Raw genomic sequence first — 24,967 nt, forward strand, 5'->3', positions numbered from 1 at the left:
AAAAAGTGGCCGTTGTAGTTATACTTTAAAGCGAAGAAATACGGAGAAAAAAAATTCAACTAAAATTTGGGTCGATCTGTGTACCTACTTCAGCGACGAAATCTGTCCAGCTATTTATGATTTTTCAATCATCAGTTAGGCTATCAAAAGCAGATATTCGTAGGAATAAGCTCTAACTGAGGTTTATCTGACTATTGAAAAATTGTCCCTTAATAAATTATAAACAGTATCAAAATGAATGTTTTTTTGAAGTGAAAACTTCTTTAGTATCGTAGTGATTTGAAACAAGATGAAACGAAAACGCGACACGACTTCAACTTGTTATAACTTTTTTGTTTTAATAGATAGATAAATTAAATTTGTACTGTAGATAGGTAATTAAATAAATTATAATTGTACAAAATTTCAATTAATTTCATATTCAAAATTCGGAGATAACGGTAAAAAGATGTTCTTTTCCAACACACGTTATATCTTTTGATCTAGTGCACATACAAATTTGATTTGACTTTAATACGCATGCTGATAACATAACCTTTTATTTGATATATCACACATAACGTTAAGTGCTCTACAAGTTACACAATCTTAAATTGAAAAAAATTTAAAAATACCTCAAAACATCTGTGGAGATCTGTTGGCGATGACCAGCTACCAGTGTAGGAAGTACCGTAATTTCAGTCTTTAAATTCGACATGGTTGACTTTAAAAAATTCTAACTTCTCTTGTAGACATCTTTGAAATAAGATTTATGCATCATTATACAAGGTGAAACAATAAGCTTTCACATAATATAAAATTTTTTATAGGTTGTCAAACAAAAAAATTGATTTAATAGCATGAGAACATAAAAATAAATGTTTTTTTTGCTTTTTGGATGAAATTTCATCGAGTTTAAAAAATTCTAGCTCTTTTTGAAGATGTCTCATACACCTCACCGATATATATATTTTGAGCTAAGACAATAAGCTTTCAAATGGTATAACATTTTTTATTGGTTGTTAGGGAAAAAATGCATTTAATAGCGTGAGAAGACAAAAATACGTGTTTTTTCGCTTTTTTTGATGGAAATTGATCGTGTTCAAAAAATCCTAGCTCTTTTTGTAGATGTCTCTTAGACCTGATCGATATACCTATATATTTTGAGCTTAGACAATAAGCTTTCAGATGATATAAAATTTATATAGGTTGTCATATAAAAAACATGGATTTAAAGGTGATAGAATAAAAATAGGTAGATTTTTTCTATTCTTTTTTTTTTTGGAAGAAAAATGATTTTTTAAGGTTTCACTTCAACCACGTGTGAATTGCACACATGATTTTTTTTTTTTTTAATCCAAATTCTACTTCACCAAATTTTCCAATTGAATTTCAATCCCACTGCTTGGCCATCTAGCGTTCACTAGTATTCACACTACCTATCCCATTTAGAGCAGCCAACATTCCAACAAGAAACCAATTTCCAATCAGACTACCCACTACCACCTGATGGCAGCACCACCGCGCAGAAAAAAAACTCCACTGACAAGTGACAATTGGAATTTTTTAGCAAAATTGAACAGTGGTAGACTGTCAACAAAATAGTGAATCGTTCTGAGTGTATGTTTTTACGTTTTTCGTCTATAAAAATCGTTTTTATCTAAACAAAAGTTTGACCAAATTGTTTGCCAAAGTCTCCTCCACTCGTGAGCATCAATTTCTTTCAATTGAATTCGCAAAAATCGTCTTAAATTTGAGTTTCAAACAATTTTCAATTCATTGAATATTCCCCATTATCTATCTGTGCAACATTGAAAATTTTTCGGGTGTCTGCTCTGTACTCTCTCTTGTTCTCTTGTATTTTTGCTCTTGTTCATAATAAATCTCTTTTGTGTGTAGTTTTGCCTTTGAATTTTCCATTAAGAGAAGGAAAATTCTAACCGTGTCGGGTGGTGAAGTGAGAAAGAGAGAATTTGTTGTGTAATTGTTGTTGTTGTTTAGCTGTGTGTTCTTCTTTGGGGTGTGTTTGCTCTTGTTTATTGAATTTTGCAGTTTCGTGTGCCACCGAAAGGAAAGGATTTTCCTTCCTTCAATTTTTGTGTGCAGTCAAATTGTAATTCGAATAACATTCCAGTTTAATCAAAAGGTAAGTTCAATTAATTGCTTTTAATTGGTTTTATTGAATTCGTTGAGTTGGAATTAAGGGCGAGTGTTTGTTGAAATTGGATTTGAAGTTTCTAGTTTTTGTAGATTTGCTTAAAGTGTTTTTTTTTTTTGGAATGGAAATCACTTTTTTGAATGCAAAAGAGTAGGAATTTTCATTTTGCAAGTTTTTTCTCTTATCATAAAAGTGAGATATTAAGAGGATGAGCAAGAAAAAAATGACACCTGCTCTCTGCAAGCAATAACCCGGTGATGATGATGGTTGGTGCACCACACACATACCGACCGACCGCTCTGACCGAAGAAATAAGTGCGGTGAATTTGATTGTTTTTCTTTTGATTGATGGTGATGATAATTGCATCTCACAGAGATTTACTCATGCAACGGTTGCAATAGAAATGTAATTTGTGTGTTTGTTGTTCTAACTTAATCAGAATTTATTAATTTCTGAAACTAAAATAATTTTGTAATTCATGGACCAGACATCTTTTCATCTCGATGAAAAATATAGATCATCTTTCTCCTTTGACTTCATGGAATTGATCTAGGAAATGTCGATTAATCTTCAAATAGCTAAGTGCCAGAAGAATTTTTGTCTTTGAATGTTTAATCACTTCTAGATGACCAGGGGCGGATCCAGGATTTTTTTCTGGGGGGGGGGGCACAAGGGATGGATTGGCAAAAAAACAGCAATAACAGTTAGAAATAAAGTGAAGTATCATACGACTGACTAACAAGCAGAAAATTTTAACGACCCACAGTGGTCTAAAACCTGGCCAAAAATATTTAGGCACATTTCCCACATCAAATAGGTACCAAATGACCAAAAAGTTATTCGGAAGGAAAAATTTTCATTTTCTTGTTACAGTAAAAACCACTTAAGTGCTTACCCACTTACCCCTGGATTAGCCGGGAGAAAAAAAAAATATAAAAAATCTGAAAATGCACTTACAATCCTGTGCTATATTAAAGTTAGTAATCTATTCTTTATTTTATTTTTTGACTTAAGTTGTTGCATCAAATAGTTTTTGAGAAATTAAGTTTTAAAGATGAAATTTTGAAAAAAAAAATTGTTGATGTTTTTTAATTGATTTTGTATAAAATTTTGCAATATTATTTTGCAATAATTATAATATTAGTTAATGATCTAGTAGTTTTTAGTCAAATACTAAAGACTTCAATCTAATAAATATTAAAGTTCCTAAGAATAACAAAAAAACTGAATCATACTTTTTTGCTGGGAAACCCAGTTTTGTTTTTTTTTTTTATTTGCATTAACCTTTTGTAACCCAAGGTCGTAAATTTAAAAATTAATAAGTAATGGCCTTTATCTTTAATAAAACACGTATTTTTTAAAAATTCAATAAAGTCATTATTTACTTAGTTATTTTGATATTTAGGGAGTAAAAAAAAGTTTAAATAATTTATTTTTATATAAAAATGCAAAAATGCAGGCAAAAAACTATCTAATATTAATTTTTAGGCACTTTCCTAAAATCCAAAAATAAAATAAAATAAACTAATGAAAACTTTTTTTTCTGAATTTCGTAGTTTTTACACAAATTAGCTTATTTTCAAAAAAAGCCCAACTTTCAACATTAACTGTCAATTAAAAACTATTGGTGCTGTTTATTAGAAATTTGAAGTAGGTACTATTTCGATAAAGCAATACTTAAAGATTATATTAGAAGCTTCAAAAGAAAAAAAATAGTTTGTAGCAATCTTTTTTGGTTTGTTACAGAAATGTCACATGGGGCTACAAGGGGTTAAATTGTTTTATATCTCAAGAATATTGTGATCAAATTGTAGGTCTCTTGCAGCCAAATTGACCAAGTTCTGAGTATTTTAATACTTCCCTTAGGAACGTTTTAGTCTTTTAGTCCAGAGTTCAAAACTTTAAATCGTTATCCCCACAACTAATGTTATCAACGCCGGTGCTCCTCAAAACTACTGCACCGATTCTTTTGAAATTTGAAACAATATTTTTTTTACATATTTTTAAAGGTATCCCTGGAGAAATTTTTTCAATAAAATAATATTTATAAAAATCTATAAGTAAGGGTCGCTTTTGAGGAGTTTTTTTCAAGGGGTCTTTATTTTTGGGGTGCAAACTTGGGCAAACTTCTAAAATGCAAGTTTGTTCTACATATCCAGCAGTTCTATAATATATAGTTTATGCAATGTTGTGGCGTGTTCCGCTATTTTGAAAACACTAATGTTAAAAAAAACACGAGAAAAGTGCAAATTTTTTAACCCCTCCGTATGAAAAAATAGAGTTGCATATACAATTATTTTTTTTTTTGAATATCATTCAATGTCATTCGATGTCCATATCAAAATTTTTCACCAAAATCACTTTGAAAATTCACTTTTTCTTAAATCGAAAAAAAATTCGTGTGTACCCAACAAATAGCCGTTTATTTATTTGTGAGGAGGAGCTTTTCATGGGAAAGGGATGCAACAAACAATAAAATTCGCATTTTCAGCCAGAAATAGACAAGAGTTTCACTCAAGTTCTTTCTGTTATTATTCATATATTTTAAAAACTCTTATAGTTTGATTTCCTTTAAGTATGAACTTTAAGTTCTGGGGGGGGGCACGTGCCCCCCCCCCCTGGATCCGCCTATGCAGATGACAACGTTCAAATTATTCAAATGCAATAAAACAATGACAAAGCAATAGTTTGATTTCTTACAGTTTGTTAGTTTAAATGAAATAAAATAAAAAAAAAAAACATGTAATGGAACTTAAATATTGCAAATACTGAATGAGAAGAAGAATGCAGGGCAACATCAAACTGTTGTAGTTATGTATTTATTTGAACGCTTAGGCATGTTTTTTTTAACGCTCAAAGACTACCTTTTAATTTAAATAATTTATTTATTTATTTATTTCGTCAGGCAGAGTTATAAATCTCTTATAGACTACAGAATACAATAAGACTTATAATATATATATTCTACCCACCAGAGAAGAAAAAAGATATAATATTTTTTTTAAATACATCTCTGCTTAAAAACATATTGAAATCAGTAATGTTAGCCTGTCTTAAACAACGAGTAATAGCTTCATTGTAACCATAATTCACCTTGTGAAAAGGGATCTCAAATAGCAATCGAGAACGAAGATTACGCTCAGGAGCATACCAACAGACTAAAGAAAGCAAGAAAGGGCAATTGATTTTAAAGTTAATAATATCTCTTATGAACATTATTTCAAAATATATTCTTCTAGATTCAAGAGATTAAATTCCCAATAACAAACACCTCGAAGTATAAGAAGGCATATCAATATTCCAATGAAGAATTTTGATAGCCATTCTGGTGAAACGCTTTTGAATCCTTTCAATTCTCATAGAATGAGTTTTATACATAGGGTTCCATACAATGCAGCAGTATTCCAAAATAGATCGAACGAAGCTGAAATATAGTGATCTTAACGTAAAAGGATCTGAGAAATCTTTTGAGTTACGATAAATGAAACCAAGCATTGAGCCTGCTTTGGAGACAATATAGTCAATGTAATCAGAAAAGTTTAATTTAATATCGAATATAACCCCAAGATCTTTTTTTTCTATAATTCTGGCTAAAGGTGTTTCACCTAAACTATATGAAAAAATTATTGGGAATTGACTTCGATAAAAAGACATACACTGACATTTAGAAACATTTAGATGAAGGTCGTTAACTTCACACCACTCGAAAAGCCTATTCAAGTCTCTTTGTAAATTAATACAATCGAGAGTTGACTTGATTCTGATATAGAGTTTAATGTCGTCAGCATACATTAAACATTTGCAATTATTGAACTGATCAGGAATATCGTTAATGAAAATAAGAAACAATAGTGGTCCTAAATGACTACCTTGCGGAACGCCAGAAGTAACATTTACAGAATCAGAAAGAATATTGTTGATTTGAACACGTTGTGTTCTACCTGTAAGGTAAGATTCTAACCATTTTAAAATCGAGGAGAAAAACCCAATTTTTTTCAATTTTGATAGCAATATTGAATGATTTACGCGATCAAAAGCCTTCGAAAAATCCGTATAAACTACGTCACATTGAAAACCACGTTCAAGGGAGTTAACTAAATAGTTATTAAAGACTACAAGGTTCGTAGTAGTGGACCTCCCATTTACGAAGCCATGCTGGAGAGGAGAAATAACTTCTTTCAAAAGAAATACTAATTTGTTATAAACGATTTTTTCGAATAGTTTAGTAATACAGTCAAATAAGGAGAAAAAAGGGGTAAATCTCGGAATGAATGTTAGTAGAAATTTTTTTTGCTCAATATCTTCCTTTTGCCATTCTATAACATATCTCAAAAGTCTAGAAAAATCTCATGTCCGCTTGTCGCGATTTCAAGGTCAAATCGCGAAATGGAGATTTTCAAAATTAGCAAAAATAGGCTATTGTATTATATACACATATGATACATGATTTCAAGGTATTTTTTAATGCTGATTCCAAAAAATTTAAAATCAAGACAATCTGACGTCTCTGGAAAAAGTTATACCTGTTTTTCATCTGTCAACTCATATTATTATAACAGTTGCAAACTTACTGCCGAAAAACCCTTAAAAGTTATGGTAGATGAACCAAATTTTGCATGAAGATTTTAGAATCCATCATTATTAAAAATCAAAACAATCCATTACAAAAAATATATATACCTACGAAATAATGGTATTTTTTGATGGAGGCGCAAATTTTAGGATATGCACTAAAGAAGATTCTTGTTCATCTTAGGAATAAGTGCTAAAAGGCTATTTTTTTCATTTTAATCTTTGTTTGGATATTCTTTAATTACCCTCAAAAATATTAAAAAAATCTCATGTCCGCAAGTCCTAATTTTCTTGGTTTGAAAATAAGGTGCAGATTTTAAAAAATTAATAAGAAAAGTTTAAATTTTTATATGTATACCAACATAAGCGACATGATTTAAAGGTATTTTTTAACACTTATTCCAACAAAACTCACAAACAAGTCGACCTGACCATCCCTGAAAAGTAATGCACCTTATTCATGTTGATCTGACACAAAAATCTGAAGTGTAGTTTTCCAATTTTTTAAAATCTGCACCTTATTTTCAAACCAAGAAAATTTGGACTTGCGGACATGAGATTTTTTTAGATTTTTGAGGGTAATTAAAGAATATCCAAACAAAGATTAAAATGAAAAAAATAGCCTTTTAGCACTTATTCCTAAGATGAACAAGAATCTTCTTTAGTGCATATTCTAAAATTTGCCCCTCCATCAAAAAATACCATTATTTCGTAGGTATATATATTTTTGTAATGGATTGTTTTGATTTTTAATAATGATGGATTCTAAAATCTTCATGCAAAATTTGGTTGGTCTACCATAACTTTTAAGGGTTTTTCGGCAGTAAGTTTGCAACTGTTATAAAAATATGAGTTGACAGATGAAAAACAGGTATAACTTTTTCCAGAGACGTCAGATTGTCTTGATTTTAGATTTTTTGGAATCAGTATTAAAAAATACCTTGAAATCATGTATCATATGTGTATATAATACCATAGCCTATTATTGCTAATTTTGAAAATCTCCATTTCGCGATTTGACCTTGAAATCGCGACAAGCGGACATGAGATTTTTCTAGACTTTTGAGATATGTTATAGAATGGCAAAAGGAAGATATTGAGCAAAAAAAATTTCTACTAACATTCATTCCGAGGTTAAACCCTTATTTGACTGGATTATAGGTATTACAGGAATTTTACAGATCGGACGATAGTTACAAACTTCATTCTTACAACCTGATTTAAAAACTGGGTGAATGTATGATAATTTCCAAGCATCAAGGAAAATACCTTCATGAAGGGAACGGTTAAAAATGACTGAGAGTGGACAAGCCAGAGCTTTTGCACAATTTTTTAACACTAATGGAACAACTCCATCCGCTCCTGGATGTTTATCATCGTTCAACATTCTCAATTCATCTTCAATTTCTTCAGAAGATATTTGTAAATCACCAATGCTTACTAAGTTTAAGTTAGAATCGGAGTTCTCCATGGTTGATGGTACAGATGGTTTGTACACTGAACGAAAAAAGCTTGCGAACATATTGCACATTTTAAATGGGTCACTAGATGTTTCACCATCGAAATGAACTATGTTTGGAATACCAGCTGAGCTCTTTTTTTCATTTATGAATTTCCAAAAACATTTACTATTTTTTTTTTAGATTAGTCTCCATATTCAAGACATATTGTCTATAAAAGAATTTGTTTAAAAAATCAAACTCCTTTTGTAATCGAAGATATTTGTTATAGAGAACTAAATCATTAATTGAATTTCTAAATAGTTTAAAAGCTTTGTTTTTTCTGTTGTTAATATTTATTAGTTTTTTGTTGAACCATTTAGGTTTTGATGCATAATTTTTAGAGATTTTAGGTGTAAATAAATCAATTGCCTCTTTTAAAGAATTAGTAAGAAAATTATATGCAATGTTAATTTCGCAGTTGTTCAAGACAGATGGCTGACAGGAAGATATAATTACATTGGATATTTCATTAAATTTACATTTTTTAAAATTATAAGAAAGGTTACTATTTTGCAGTTTTAAGTATTTATAAAAGGAAAATTTTAGAGAAAGACAAACATGATTGTCAGAATTACTCATTTTATTAAAGTAAATTAGAATTTATACAAAAAGAAAAAATGCATGAGGCTTTAATATGCGTTTGCAGTTACTTATAATTAAGTTATGCAGCATAGTGGAGGTATTATACATACAGTGCTGCTAAAAACATTCCGGATTTTGTTGTCATTTTCATCAAATAAAATTTTATAACACAAAACTGAAACAAAATATTATTTTAGTATTTTTTCTAGGTCGTTCATATATCAGTTAAGCAATTTCAACAGATAATAATGATTTTTAACACATACAAAAAAAATTGAAAAATGAAGTAAAGCCAGAATTTTGGCTGTGAAAAACTAACCGGTTTTTTTAATGTTTATGTTGAAAGTTAATATTTTATTCAGAAACCTTTGTTTTCGAAAACTGCTCGGCACCAACGAGGCTTGGACTCGGCCAAATTAAATAAAATAGAACAAGAGAAATGCTCCTAGTCATTTTTCAAAGTTCCAAGTTCGTTAGTTGCTGAGGTGTGCTTTTTCTTCTCTACCTGTCACTTAAAAATGGCCCACAAATTTTCAACCGGGTTTAAGTCGGATAATTGTTACGTCTATTCCAAGCCAGGAGTATTGTCTTCCCGGAACTACTGTTTTACGATCTTTTAAGAGTTTTTGTCTTCATAACTTGCAGGAAGAGCCAATGTAAAGGCATTTCTTTCTCCTTTTATGGAGCCAGTATCGACTCCAACATTTCTCCATTCTGGAAATTATCCATAATTCCGTTGATTTGGTGTAACGGGGTACAGCCTGCAGCTAGAAAACCCCCAAACTATCAATGATCCTCTGCTGAGCTTCACGGTAGGGAGCATAATTGTTTTGATTTCAAACATGTCCTTATTTGAGCGCCTGGTTGCCATTTTACAATCGGAATAGAACAAGATAAAATTGCTTTTATCATTGAAAAACATATTTTTCCGTTTTGTTATCGAGCAATTCAGATGATTTTTTGTAAATACAACCATGATGAGGTATTTTTATTTTAAAATTTAAAGTGTTTCTTAAGATCCTTTCATTGCCTACCTTTTTAGACAATGCTTAGTATTAAGGAATGACTTTTTTTTCGAGCGGAAAGAGATTTAGACCAAATCTCTCAAAGCCTTCTTTACTGTCCTTTGTGTTGAAGGCAGATTTAGCTCTTCACAAATCGTTGAAGAAGTCGCAAACGGATCTTTTATCAAAGAACTCTTTATTCGCCTATCAGTTTTTAGGGATATTTTGTTATGGCATCCACCCAAGTGATCTTCAACTGATTTTTCTCTTTTCTACTTTTTGACGATATCATACTCACTTGACGTTGCAATTTACAACATCCCAAAGGGATAACATTTTGTTTTATTTCGGTTTGAATGTGTTCTACGACTTATTAACGAATTTTATGACTATAATGCGTTTTTTTCCGTTATTCCATTAAATAATTTATACAATTCACAAAGCTAACAACTTTTTCATTTGATGAAAAATGACAAAAATATCCGGAATGTTTTTCACAGCACTGTACATACGTACCTTTTCTATGGTATGTAGCATAATAAATTTGGCGTATTTGGCTACTTAGCACTCCCTGCATTGTACCCATTTTTAGTTAATATATTAACATATCAATGTATGCATTTGTTAACAAATCAAATTTGGCATAACCATTAAGCATGTGACGACGATGAAAAACATTATGAAAACACTGCGTGTCTGCTATGTAGGAATAGAAAGCAACTAAATTAAAAATTATTTCTAGCATTTTTTAAATTTTCATTAGAAGGCTCTTGATTTTTTTTTATTTTTAAAACTTAATTTAATTAAATCGTCGTATCCAAAAGTAATTCGAATTATTTTACAGGGTGCTCCACAGTCAAACACTATGGATTGCTAAAGAGCTTTTAAAGAGGTTTTCTATTTGGGTAATTCCATTGTAACGGGTGTGACACAGTTACTTGATTTTTTGTTTCTGGCTTGTGTACTATTCACTAAATAAAATATTTAATAGCTTGAACACCTTATGTGTATATTTAGTTGTTCAACGTCTCAAACTCTTAAGATAAGATGTAACGGGTGTGACGTAATAAAATCGATTCAGTCTACTTCGGTAACAATTTAAAGCGATATTGTAGTTGAATAAAAAGTCGTGGATATCGTATTCAATATGAAAGGAGATTTAATTACGTTGTTAGTAAGCATAATATGCATATTAGAGTGACCGCAACTCCCATAGAAAAAATTTTTTGTCGAATTTTTTTCGGGGGAACCCCATAAAATTTTCCGCCTTTGCAGATTTTTAGATAGCCAAAATTTCAGCTCGATTGGACAACTCTAAATGGTGCCGACACTCGCTCAAAGTATCAAAAATCTCTGTTTTTTCACTGTTTTTCGAAGAAAATTAGCTCTAGCTCCCAAACAGATCGGGTTATTTTCACTTTTTATATATTAAATTAAAGGTAGTGTTGTTACACATAATTCAGATGCTAAATTTGTTTAGTTTTACTAAAAAAGAAAAATATTGTCATCAATTTAAATTTTCAGTACTTACCGCAAAAAGAGCTGAAGTGCAAACTCGATTTAAAATTAAATTTTTTTTTAACTGTTTTATTCTGCGGATTGGGATAGAATGGATGTTTCTCTATCTCTGGGCCCTCGGGTAGCAAAAGTATGAGGTATAGTCGTAGGGTGAAAGAGCTATTAACAATGAAACTTTCTATGTTATTGGATCGATGTAAGGCATCTGATAGAAATGCTTCTCGCATAATTAAGCTACAATAGAAGCACTAGGGCAAAATCCAATTGACTTTGTAGTTTCAAAATCAAACTTACATTCAACAAGAAAAAACTTTTGCTTGGTTTAATGCCCCAAGAGCTTATCTGGCTCCTAAACAAGATCTTGATCTTTTGCGTAATTGCATTAAATACCGCAAGATAGACAAAGATATTTCAGAGAAGGCTCTTGCTAAATTCTCAAACCATTTATGGTATTTGAGTTCAGAGCAGGCAGGTCTGGCGTTCTTTGACCTAACTTTACCAGATGGCGAAAAATTAGAAACGGCCAACATAATTTTGAAAACCAGTGAAACGGAAACCAACAGAATAGTAAATCCAAAGCTACAGACACATGAAGATGAACAATTTGTCACAGCGGGGTTAAAAAATATTGTGAACAAAGAAACATTGAACTTTTTCAGCCGATTGAAAATAGACACAAGTTTTCTCAAAGAACCTCCAAATCTTTGGCCCGAAAACCCGCATTTTAAAGAAGGCTTTAAAAAAGTGCAATCACTTAAAGTCGTAAATGACATGACAGAAAGAGGAGTCAAATTAATAACGGATTTTAATAACCTTTTAACTAAAGATGAGGAACAAAAACTTCAAGTAGTCAGTGAGTGCCGAAAATTGTATCCTGATGCTTCCAAAACTACTTTGTAAATCTCTTGATTAAATTTTTTTAGTATTTACTTCATTAATTATGTATAAGAAATGTAACACGATGTTATTTTTTTTGTTTTTTAGGCCGTGTGTGAATTGCGTAAAATAGTTCACATAGTGTAAAATATTTGACACTGTTGAGGTGAATAAAAAATTTTCAGCTGTTAAAAATTTATTGGGCTCTGGGACCTGGTTAAATTTGAGTAAAATTTTTTTTGCAGATGGTTTTGTTTTGTTTTTTTTTTTTATAGCAGAAAAGAGGCAGAGAAAAATATTAAACATACAGCTGAAATTTTTTTGTTCACCTCAATAGTGTCAAAAATTTTACACGGTGTTAACTATTTAACGCAATTCACACACAGCCTTAGAATTCTGTTAAATGTTTCGTTTTTTTAAATAAAACAGTTTAAAAAAAAGTTTCATTTTAAATCGAGTTTGCACTTCAGCTCTTTTTGAGGTAAGTACTGAAAATTTAAATTGATGACAAAATTTTTCTTTTTTAGTAAAACTAAACAAATTTAGCATCTGAATTATGTGTAGCAACGCTACCTTTAATTTAATATATAAAAAGTGAAAATAACCCGATCTGTTTGGGAGCTAGAGCTAATTTTCTTCGAAAAACAGTGAAAAAACAGAGATTTTTGATACTTTGAGCGAGTGTCGGCACCATTTAGAGTTATCCAATCGAGCTGAAATTTTGGCTATCTAAAAATCTGCAAAGGCGGAACATTTTATGGGGTTCCCCCGACCAAATTTCGAAAATCGATTTCTTGCGGTCACTCTAATGCATATGTATTTCAAGGGAATTAATAAAAACAATGTGGTTTTATAACAATTCAAAAATGTGTGACACTGTAAGAAAAAATGTATTTTAAAAATACATACCTATACCTACAACATATAAACATTAAAGAAAAATCAATAAATTCAAGTTTCAAATATTCAAGCACTATTTACCCAATAAATAATTTTTTAAGGTCAGAACCTCAGTATTTATCAGAATAATTGAATCGAGAATTTTTTGGCAAAAACACAGAAATCGGTTTAAACCGGCCAGTTTTGTGTGTAGAAGGTTTGTAAACTCTTCCAATTTATTTCAATTTGGTAGCAAACTTTTGTTCTAAATTTTCATCAAAAATTAAATTCTTCTTTACAGTTAAAACAAACAAAATTTTCTATAACAAACTAATTCCTGAACATTTTGTGCAAAAAACACTTGCTTTTTGTTACACAGACGCAGAAAATATTTTTTATGATTCCGAATTAATTTGTCACAAGAAATACGAAAATTTAAATTTTAAGTGGGTTTAAAAGGTTGGTTCTGTTTTTCTATTTATTTTGTAATTGATGACTTGTGATTTCACAGAACAGTAGAAAAAATACATAAAAACTAGGACGGGGAAGTCCATGAGCGAATGTGAAAAGACAAGCTCTATGAAGTCAGAACTGCGACCCCAAAATTTTTGAGCCAAACTTGTCTTATTCGTTTGTCCATATTTGTGACGTATAAAACCAACTGCATTCGTTTGTCCACCTCGAGTTCTACTTCTAATTTCTAAATACATACCAAATATTATCGTTTTTCCAACCCCCGTATAGGAGCAATTCAAAAAACAAATTTTGCACTGAAAAATTGAAATTCCCCTAAAATCCCCAAAAATAAATTTTTTTTTCAAAAATTCCAATTTCTGTCGTTTGTCCAACGCAAGTTCTTTATATATACATAAAATCATCGTTTGTTCACCCTTCATTTAGGGGATATTCAAAAAACAAATTTTCAAAAATTCCCATACAAAATTAGGTATACACCACAGTGTATCTACTGAAAATTTCAAAATCCCCAGAATGACTTTTTTTTTCAAAAATTCAAACGGCAAACTTTTGTGCACCTCGAGAAATGGATACAAACAAAAAATCATCGTTTGTGCACCCTACGTTTAGGAGATATTCAAAAAACAAATTTTGTACTGAAAAATTCAAAGTGGCATAAAATCTGCAAAAACTACATTTTTTCAAACATTCAAATTTCTGTCGTTTGTCCACTTTAAGTTTTTTACATATATACAAAAAATCCTCTTTTGTCCACCGTAATTTTAGAAGATATTTAAAAAACAAAATTTGTACTGAAAAATTCAAAGTCCCCTAAAATTCCTAAAAAATTCTGTTGTTTGTCCATCTTGCGTTGTTTACATATGAAGGGCACATGTCTACTTTTTGTCAAAAATAAACTAATTATGAGGTCTTGTAATATTAACGGAGCACTATCTGATGGCATCCTTACTTTTATAAAACAAATTAAAGCCTTGCTGAAAAAATAAATAAATTGTGTGCTTTTAGTAGTACTAAGTTGCATGGAGTACAACATTTTAAAATGCGTTTTTCTCGATATGAGTTGGAACAGACTTTTGCTGTTTTTCCCCTGGACCCTTCATATACTAAGGCCTATTTCACACATAGCCGGGAACCGGGTAAACGGCCCAGAAATCGTCGTTTGTTCACCCTACGTTTAGAAGATATTGCAAAAAACAAATTTGTACTAAAAAATCGCAACAAAAGTTACGCATACACCACAGTGTCTTTCTTCTTCTTCCTTTTCTCGGCGCTGTTATGATCTCGATGTCGAGGGGATCATAACTTTCTCACGTATCTGCTTCACACCAGTGATCCGCCTGTGGGGTTTCTCCGGGTTGACCTCAGAAATCGGCGGCAAGTCTCCCGGTTTTGTATCGTTCCATTTTTGAGGCCAACTGAATGCTGGTTTTTTTTTGTATTTGCTTGTACCAAGAGATTTTAGGCCTACCTTTCTTTTTATTTCGTGCTAAAAAGTTATATGCTACTGCCTTTTTGACGGGGTTCTCAGGATCACAAAAAATAAAGTGTTATGTACCAGAAACCAGACCTTTCTTTCTATATGTTTTTGGACCCGCTGAATCCGAATTTTAAGTCCGTTTTGCCCGGTCACCCTCCAGTTTTGAGAAAAATGTAAAAAATACCCCAAAAAGATAGGTCTGGTTTCTGGTACATGTCACTTTTTTTATTTTGTGTGCCGGTGTTATTTTTGGTTTGTAAACATTTCTCGAGGTGGAAAAACGAATTAGACAAGTTTGGCTCAAAAATTTTGAGGTCGCAGTCCTGCCTTCACGGAGCTGCTTTCTTCGGCTAAACTTGGAAAACCGAAGAGCTTTACACTTACCTCAACCTCGAAAGATTATTGAATTTCATTGCTAGTTTTTGTATCAATTAATGACACTAACACACAATTAATGTAAATCTCGACAAATGAGGGCCAATTTGTTGGTTAAAAAAGCACCTACTTTCTTAAACGAATCAATTTTTCCTCTTCTTAAAAATATGTCTCAATAAAATTCGAACCACCCTGTGTATTGTATTTGCCTTCAGAAAGTTAAGCAGCACGATTGCCTTTAGTATGCCTATAAAATCTATTATTATTACGATCTCCACCTCAGAACCCATTAACTATTCCCTTCGCATCAGTTTAATATTCAAATCAGAAAACAAATTCTATAAATGCCTTTTAGTTTACGTATACGATAGAGTGCTCTACTCAATATTTTTCTACTTGCGTTTGGGTGGGTTTATAGGTTCACCGTTGTATATACGAATACGATATAGCAACGAATGGGAATAAGAATTATTCACCACATTCTCTTTTTATTTAATATCTTTTCTCTTACCTTAACCTAGAGCCTTTTCATATTATTAAGCTAAAGCAGAAAATAGCAGTAGGTACCTAACCTAACCTATCTATACTCTTTCATTTTAAAAATGGAAGTTTTTCTTCCTCTTTCCAATTCAAATTCCACTTTGAAGGATAATATTCTTTAGACCGGCAAACAATATTCTAACAGTCCAAGGTTGTACGATGTAGATCTACATTCTCTATACAGTGTACGAAAAGTGGTACTCCAGTGTAAATTAATCTTCAACAACGACTGTATACGACCGACAACGATGTTAAAAAAAAAAAAAATACAAAAACAAAAAAGAACACAGATTCTAACTGATGTGTAAAAAAGAACTCAAATGATTTATACAAATTTTCTTTCTTTTGAAATAAAAAAAAAAAAAGAACGAAAGGGTTTCCGAGAATTGTAGAAATGTGCGGAGGGATGCTAGAGCAGAAGCAGAACTGTTTGTAGTTTCATCGGATACACTCGTGAAATGTGCACTACTCGTATACTCATGGGTGTGGGTTCAATGTAAATTCTCTGCTCTGCTTTATTAATACAGTTAAGTGCGTTTGGGTAAATGTTATGCAGGACTAAATAAATCACAAAAGGTATATATGACAATATGTGTGTTTTGCAAGGATACAAAATACAAACTTCTCCTTTGAAAATCTCATCTTGTCTTATGCCAAACAAATTTCCTCCTCCTCTTCATTTCTAAAAACATAAACATGCCATTGTATAGTAAAATTAATTTATAATTTTCTCTACTCTTGTTTCAGGACTTCCTGCTGAGAAATTGGTGCGCTACACAAACTGTTACAGGAAATGACTATCATCGAAATAGATTCAATTTACTTTGAGAAAAAAATCGAACAAAAAAACCAAACCAAAACACGGTAACTAAATCAGCATAAAGGAAGCATCGAAAAGCATTGGAAGCATTTCTTTTTGGCGCTTTTTATGTAAACAAGTTAAACTTTGTTGCCTTAAAACGGGACAAAGGATACAAGCAAATAAAAGAAATCGAAGGATATCGTTGTATTGGGCAGAGTGCAACGGCCATTTTATCACCACCACCAACAACTTGCAACTACAACAACTACACACTTACGTTTAAACGCGTTGCAACAGTTGGCGTAAAGCCAATAGTAAAAAGCCCTCTATTACTAGCTTTGCTGCTTCTCCGGTAGGGGATTACAAAAACAAACAAACAAACTAAAACAGGAACAGGACACAGCACTAGAAAGGAGACAAAATCCTTTTTTGTGTTCGAAGAATTTTTCAATGGATTAAGTTGCGCGACTGTTTGTACATACTCGTGTCGTTGCTCGTAGTTCGTACTCGAATCGTTGTACATATATTTTGATGTGTTGTGTGTTTATTTTTGTTTCCTACGAACCAAAAGAGAGAGAGGGAGAGGGAGAGAAAGAGAGAGCGATAGGGATATCCTGTTAAAATCTATACGAAACTAATGCTGTAAGGATTTGCGACGAACATTCTTTGTGACTCGATATTTTAACATTTGTATCAACAACAAATAAAAAAAACAAAAAAAGTTTTTAACTTCGGGAGTTGGGAGTGTGTAGCGCGACTGTACAAGTTTTTGTTTGGGTGTCAAATCGTGTGATTTATCATCACATGTTGTAAGTGTGTATATAGTTTTTTTTTTTTGAAGTATCGTGTGTGTTTGTATAAGAATACTCTACCATAGAAAGAGAGAGAGAGCGAAAAAAAGAGAGAAAAAATAAAGAGTTCATAGACTTAAGGTCAAAGTGTTTGTCGAAGGACGAGAACGAAGGTGTTTTATGCCCTCGGAGTTTGTGTTTTGATTTTGTGACTTTCTTTCAACAACAACAACAACAATAACGTCGTCGACGTGAAAATCTTAAGGATATTTATTGTAAAACAAATTCGTTGCTAAAATGGCTGAAGATGAAGTACTCTTCGACGATGTTTACGAACTTTGTGAAATAATTGGAAAGTAAGTATTGTTTTAAACTTTAGAATAAATTTAATCTTATACGATTTTGTATTTTATCTCTCTCAGTTCACATTCTCTTTTTCCAAGAAATTTCCAATGATGTGGAAAAAATTGTTGGAAAATCGTCTTTCTTGTGATCTTGTCCAGTGTAAATATTAATCTTGATAACAGAAACAAATAGGGGATAGAAAAGATCTGACTCATTTAGACCCTTACTGGCTGAAAACAATGGTACAAATGTATAGCTGTAGTTTGTAATACTGTCAATTTTTTTTTGGGAAAACCCTACAAAAGTAAGCGGCAGCCAGCGTTGCCAACCCATTCAGTCAAAATTATGCCTCACTTGAAAAAAAATTATGCCTTTTCTAAAAAATTATGCCTCAATTTAAATTTCGTAGTTTATGCTTAAAAAATTATACAAAAAGTACACAAGTACACAAAACGAAATGTTTATTTAATCAATTTATACATTATGGGCCAATTTTTCAATAGTCAGATAAACTTCAGATAGAGATTATTCCTAGGAATAAAATATTTTAATATTGAAATTCATTCTTCTGATAGTCTAACTGACGATTGAAAAATCGGGGCTAAGGCAACTTATTTGTCACGTAACGGAAACTTATTTTCTTCGAAAGGAATATTTCAAGACGTTGCTTCATATAATTGGAAGATATTAGCGGCCAATTTTTTTCACCAATAAAAAATATTAGCCTATTTGCAAGCGTATTAGACCTTTTTACACGTAATTAGATTCTTTTCTAGTAAAAGTGATAAGTGTGAAAAAAATTCTTCGAAAAATTAAACACTACCAAGAGTTAAATGGTAAAAACAAATTCTGTAGATAAAATTTCGAACAACCTTTATTTAAAAGATATTGAAAATATTAGTTTTTAGTCTTTTTTTATCAAAATATTTAAAAAATTATGAGAAACTTTTAAAATATAAATCAAGAGTAGAATGAAAAAAATTATGCCTTTTTATGGCAAAAAATAAGCCTCAATGCCTTAGCTAATAAAATATGCCTAAAAGGCATAATTATGCCTCAGTTGGCATCGCTGGCGGCAGCTGAGGTAAAAGTTGAGAATTCTTCAACTTACGCTACAAGCTACAGCTACAACTTCACCATTATATTCAGAATGTTATGAGTCAGTCGTGATACCACAAAAGACTAGCAAGTTAACTCCTTAGTCGAACCACTCGGAGCTTATAATGAATAGGGATAGACTTTTTTCGTGTTTTCACTAGATCAGTAGCATCTTCACAGAAAAGTTCTCATAGTTGTAGTTTTCTTCTATTGGGGAGAGTAGGGAAGATGCACAGAAAGTTTTGAACAGTTTCTTCTTCTTCTTCCTCCATGCAACTCCTGCAGAAGTCGTTTGAGAACACCCCATTCGTTTTGCTATTAGACAGTGTCCTGTGGTGCAGTGGTGGAGGTAATACCTATGCATTCGATTCAAATTCAACAAGCCTTTTGATAGTTTCAAGTCTATACTAGATCTGCGTTCACATTTTTTTTTAATGCCCTTATAGAAAAAGTTTAAAAAAGTACGCATACGCCATAGTGAACTCTTTCTAATTTCTTTTTTAATAGCCAATACTCGTTAATTTTTTTCAAAATAATATTTTAAAGTTTTAACCGAAAGCAACATTAAGACAATACAATGCGCGTGACTTGAATAGAAACACAAATTTTGCTTAAGAAAAAAAGCGAATGGCGCTTTGGTTTTGGTCTTGCATTTTCAAAGAGGAGCTTTGAACAAATAATATTTTAAAAACGAAAAATCCTGTATGACTTATAATTGCTTTGCTGACTAATAATTTCTTTTTTCGCATTTCTTCACAAAAAACACTGTTTATTTTGCGGCAATTTTATATAAACATTCAAATTTGATAAAAATGAAGAAAAAACATGGAAAATAGTAATTTTAGTAAAGCAATTTTAAACTTTGACATTATTTTTACATTCAAACCAATTATGGTCTAAGAGCTGTCATTGATCACCAAAAAAAAGGCATAAATAGAATCTAACATTTAAAATTTACTTATACTATGCTCTTCGAAAAAAATATTAGTATTAGTTTAAGATCGAAAAAGCTACGCTAATAATTCTTGGGAATTTGTAAAAAAAAAAACAAACATAGAATTTAGGTCAGTCATTTTGCAGCTTTAAAACACCAAAACCGAAAAAATAGTGCGCATACGCCTCAGCGAACATAATGTTTTTTTTTTTTAACGTTCTGCAGGGCAAGTATGGTTTCATTTTTTTGTAAGTCTAACTACCACAAATGGCTTTAAATGTACTGAAACTTATATTGAATTTATTTTTTAGAAGATTTACGGAGAGAACCACAAGTTTTTAAGAAAGTAGTAGTCGTAGATATAAAGGCTTTTTGTTAAGAGATTTTTTCTTAACGACGACATGTTATTGAACATTAAATAAACGATTACTATAGATGCGCTTATTTTGGCAAAGTTTATTTTATTTATAAAACGAGTTTGTCAAGTTTAACGATAGTAACAGGTTTAAAAAAAAAATTAAATTAACACGTCAACAGTTTTTGAAAGGTGAGCTTCTATTTAAAAAGAAACACCCTTTACCGAGATATCGTTATTTTGTTTTCTTTCAATAAAAAAAGGGATAATCAAATTCTGTGAAACTAAAAAATAATAACATCTTCATAGTGCGTGCATTGTTTTAGTTCATAACTTTTATCATCATCAAAATATAAATCAACTTAATGATGGGATTCAACACACAAAACAGGAAAACAGCAGGAAGGATACCACAAAAAGGAGAGCATTTCCTTGCAAAAAGGATTTCATCGCATGCAGATAACCCCACTGGTAGGCAGATAGTATAGGCAAGGTATGCCAAATTTTGGATTATATTTTCCATGATTTAGATTGTTATCTTTGAAACGGCTGCTGTCACTTGCCATCGGAGCGTGTAATTGGTGGCAAATTAAATGCGTGTTGCGTGCTTTTGCTTTTGCCTTTGCTTGTTTGGTTGAAGTAATAAATAATGTTTGTCAAATCGGAAGATGGTTAGGTTCTGCTGATGCAAGCAAATTTACTTTTAAACGCAACAGACGGGAATAAATATGTAAACAAAATCGATTTTGTTTTCCCTATTCGAGATTTTGAATTTGAATATACAATAGAATTAGGTATGTTTTTTTTTTGTCTGAAATCTACCTTAGGATTTAGGGGTTACATCGATGAACGATGAAGTAGGTACCTATGCCATTCCTTTTTTGTTGCTAAATATGATATTTCCGCATGAACGTAGAGAATTTTTTTTGAGGGTTTTAAGTATTTTTCTATTCCAAAATGTAAATTGTTTCTTCAAAAATAATTGTTTTGGGATCCCAACAAAACCAACCGTCTCGTATACAGTTTGAATGACAATCAACATGCATCAAAACCGTCTATAGGTATGATACTTCGACACAATATTATTTAAAGCAAAGGCTTTAAACTTTAAATGTAGGTTTGGAATGACATTGAACCGTCAAACAAAAGTGATTGACCAAAGAATCTATTCTAGTACCGTTAAAGTCAAAAATTTGACGAGAAGCCAATAATGACTCAAACTATGTACTAAAATTATATATTTCTTAAGATCTGGTAGGTACCAAATTTACATATCTAAGTTAGTTCCGGGCGGTAATGGGGATTTAGGTCATATTGCATCGCAATGTTATTGCTTAAATTTTGAATAGTACAATTTGATTAGAAATGCTTTCTAAAGACCAACATAAGTTGCTCAATTTTCAGTATATGCAGAGCGTAGTTCCAAAATGGAAAAAAACTAAGTCATACGTTAAATACATCTTTTGGCTGCCTTAATCAGGTCCGTTGAAGGTTTTCCTCAAATGCCGTAGTCACACTTTTTTCGACTTCCTTCAGGCTGAATTTAACAAGACAGACAAGGGCCTGTTTCAAAACTTACTATATTGACTGCATTAGCGACCTCAAAAATCAATAGCCGAGTCCGATTGAACGTTAGCAAATATTTGTTACGGTCTAAAAATGCAAATGAAATTGTCGTGGATGATTATCATATTTGGAAGAAAGTGGAAAATCTGTCTTACCTTAGGTAGATGACAAGAACCAGCTTACTCTTCTTCATAAATTTTACTTTTTATCCTGGAGGCCCTTTTAAAGTCTACAAAAGATTATTTTCATAAACCAAAAATTAAAGCTGTAAAGAATATTGCCAATCTGTTTAAAATTGTCTTTTAAAGGGAAAAGGGAAAATAATCCACGGATCTTCAACACAATATCCGGCTAATTTTCTTTTTGAGCTAAGGAAAAAATAACTCAACATTGCCCGAAAACCAAAACCCCAATACTGAGCTAAATCACAAATCACAGAAAATTTGGGCTTGCCTTTAATTCTGACGTTATCTAAAAATCTTCAGTTCATGACTGGACAGATATTTGGAAATACCTTATGAAACATTTTAAGACGTAATCCTCGATCCTAAATTAAACTGGAAAATATTCTTAAGAACTTCAAAAGGATGGTTTTTATATTAAAGATTGAGACAAGTTTGTCGCTGATCGGATACTTTGCAAAAAAGTGACTTTATCTAGGCTTGAATGATTCGGCCGTGAAGCCAGAACTGCGACCTCAAAATTTTTGAACCAAATTTGTCTAATTCGTTTGTCCACCGTTTGTCCATGTTTATCCACCCAAAATTTTCGTTTGTCCACCCTTCAAAAAAAATTTTAGAGCAAATTCTTTTTTTTGTTCCACCCCCCCCCCCCGTTTAGGAGCAATTCCAAAAACAAATTTTGCACTGAAAAATTAAAACTCCCCTAAAATCCCCAAAAATCAATTTTTATCAAAAATTCAAACTGCTGTCGTTTGTCCACCTTCCAGTTCTTTACGTATACCAAAAATCATCGTTTGTCCACCCTCTGTTTAGGAGATATTCCAAAAAGAAATTTTTATAGCAACTCTCAAAAAAGTACGCATACACCACAGTGTACCTCTACTGAAAATTAAAAAGTCCTCAAAAATGATTATTTTTCAAAAATTCAAACGGCAATCGTTTGTCCACCTCGAGAAATGTATACAAATAAAAAATCATCGTTTGTCCACCCTACGTTTAGGAGATATTCAAAAAACAAAATTTGTACTGAAAAATTCAAAGTCCCAAAAAATCTCCAAAAATTGACTTTTTTCAAAATTTCAAATTTCTGTCGTTTGTCCATCTCGAGTTCTATACGTATACCTAAAATCGTCGTTTGTCCACCCTACGTTTAAAAGATATTCAAAAAACAAAATTTGTACTGAAAACTTCAAAGTCCCAAAAAATCTCCAAAAATCCGAAAAAAGAAACGTCTTTTAAAAATAGTTTAGTTCACTTTATTTTTGGTTTTTTTATTAAGTTACAGTATGCTTAATGTTTTCGTTAAGCTAACAAAAAACTCAATATGAGATTCTTTGTCTGGATAAGAACCTTAAACATAAGCTTGTGGGATCCTAAAGAAAACCCTAATGTTCCTAACACGCAATCTGAAATAAAAACAAGTTCATGATACTAATAATTTTATATTATAAGACTCACACCCAAGATCTTTTCGTCTTTGCTCCCCATCACTTACCTGGTTGTGTTTTGGGAATAATTTTTGAAAAGATCAATTTTACTCACTGCAATTTTTTGTCTATACCCTCCGTATTGACAAGGTCTCTCACGATAAGTCAACTGATGAATCCAAGTGAGCTCCACCGGACTTAAGGCCGTAAAAAGCTGTATTAAATCAATAATTTAACAAGTCCAAATAAATAGGTATAGTGCTTATTTATCTACTTTACTGATTTCAGAAGTATTATGAAACCAATCTTCTTCTTCTTTACTAATCGCTGTGTTTTTTTTTATTTTTACACCTGCCCTACTATTAAATGCCCAACATTTTAAAATAAACTTCACATATTTTCGACACAACACGCAATTAAAAATATTAAGCTTCGTTTTTATACAAAAATAACGTCATTATTTGACATTTAGTTAACTGTTACCGAAAAAAAAAATCCGGACAACCAGACCAAGCACTATAACAATTTCTTCTAGGACCTTGTCTGTGATTTGTAAAGGAAATTATATTCTATTTTAAATTATTCATTTCTTTCTTTTTATTTTTCATCAGAAAAGTTCCAACCTCCCATTTTCACGAAAATGTTCCCGCAAAATCGATTCAATGTCAAATATTTAAATTCAAAAGTTATATAAGTACCTTTTCATATTATTATATTCTATTGCTATTAAATTAAAAGTCCTTGACACAACCACATTAATATTCCTTCCACGCGTTCAATGAAATAAAAAAAAGAAAAAATTAAAAAATCAACGCAGCAGGACGAAAAATAATTTGACCTGAAAATTTATTCAAACTGGTTTTGATGTGCGCAGCAATTTATATATATTTTGCTCGTTCGTTCTTCTTTGATGTACCTATTCTATATACCACCTTCACGACCTTCATTGTATGAATTAATCGAATTCATTAACCTAAAGGTTTATAACGTTAAGAAACGTTTGTTGTAAGTTCCGGGCTTTGATTCTTGTAGAAGGAGGTTATTTTTTTTTGTAGGTATTCCTTTTGGGCATGGGTAAAGGTGGTATATAATGAATAATGGGAAGTGACTCTCAACTTTCTTTGATTGGTAGTTAAACATTGACGTTAATTAAAGCACTGATTGTGTCATTAATACTTGAAAGTAAAGTCTTACTCAATTATGTAAATGTGTTGTATCGAGAACTTTAACTGCTTATTAAAGTTGCTTAAACTTTTCAAAATGTCAGAATTCATCGACAAAAACGAACATTGGGAGGTTTTTCTCTTTTAGGTCTTCAGAGTTGTCTGCAGTTTACCAATTTTATACCAGTCTTTTCGAAACCTCTTCCCAAACCACCTCCACTTAGAACTTCCACTTCTGGGCTAGTCCCCGATATTCAACCTGTGAGAGAATAGAAATATTTTTTTTTTGCCTACTAAACTCCTCCATTTCCCGTCATCAAATCTTGAATGAATATCGCAGATAACGAGTATAGCATTGGTGAGA

The 24,967-nt window shown here is 31.6% G+C and overlaps 1 protein-coding gene across 3 annotated transcripts in view; it reads left to right on the forward strand.

Annotated features, from left to right (window-relative positions):
- The first annotated feature begins 1,534 nt into the window (after nucleotides 1–1,534).
- Nucleotides 1,535–24,967, forward strand: part of LOC129913354 (peripheral plasma membrane protein CASK) — a 426,424-nt gene continuing 402,991 nt past the window's right edge. For 2 of the 3 annotated variants that reach the window (XM_055991975.1, XM_055991976.1), the window contains exons 1-2: nucleotides 1,535–2,125; nucleotides 16,688–17,889. In XM_055991975.1, the coding sequence (XP_055847950.1) occupies nucleotides 17,831–17,889 (59 nt within the window). In that variant the 5' untranslated portion in view covers nucleotides 1,535–2,125; nucleotides 16,688–17,830. The remainder of the gene's footprint in view (nucleotides 2,126–16,687; nucleotides 17,890–24,967) is intronic. The other variant, XM_055991977.1, reaches the window with a different exon arrangement.

This window comes from Episyrphus balteatus, chromosome 3 (assembly GCF_945859705.1).
Source record: "Episyrphus balteatus chromosome 3, idEpiBalt1.1, whole genome shotgun sequence".
NCBI lineage: Eukaryota > Metazoa > Arthropoda > Insecta > Diptera > Syrphidae > Episyrphus > Episyrphus balteatus.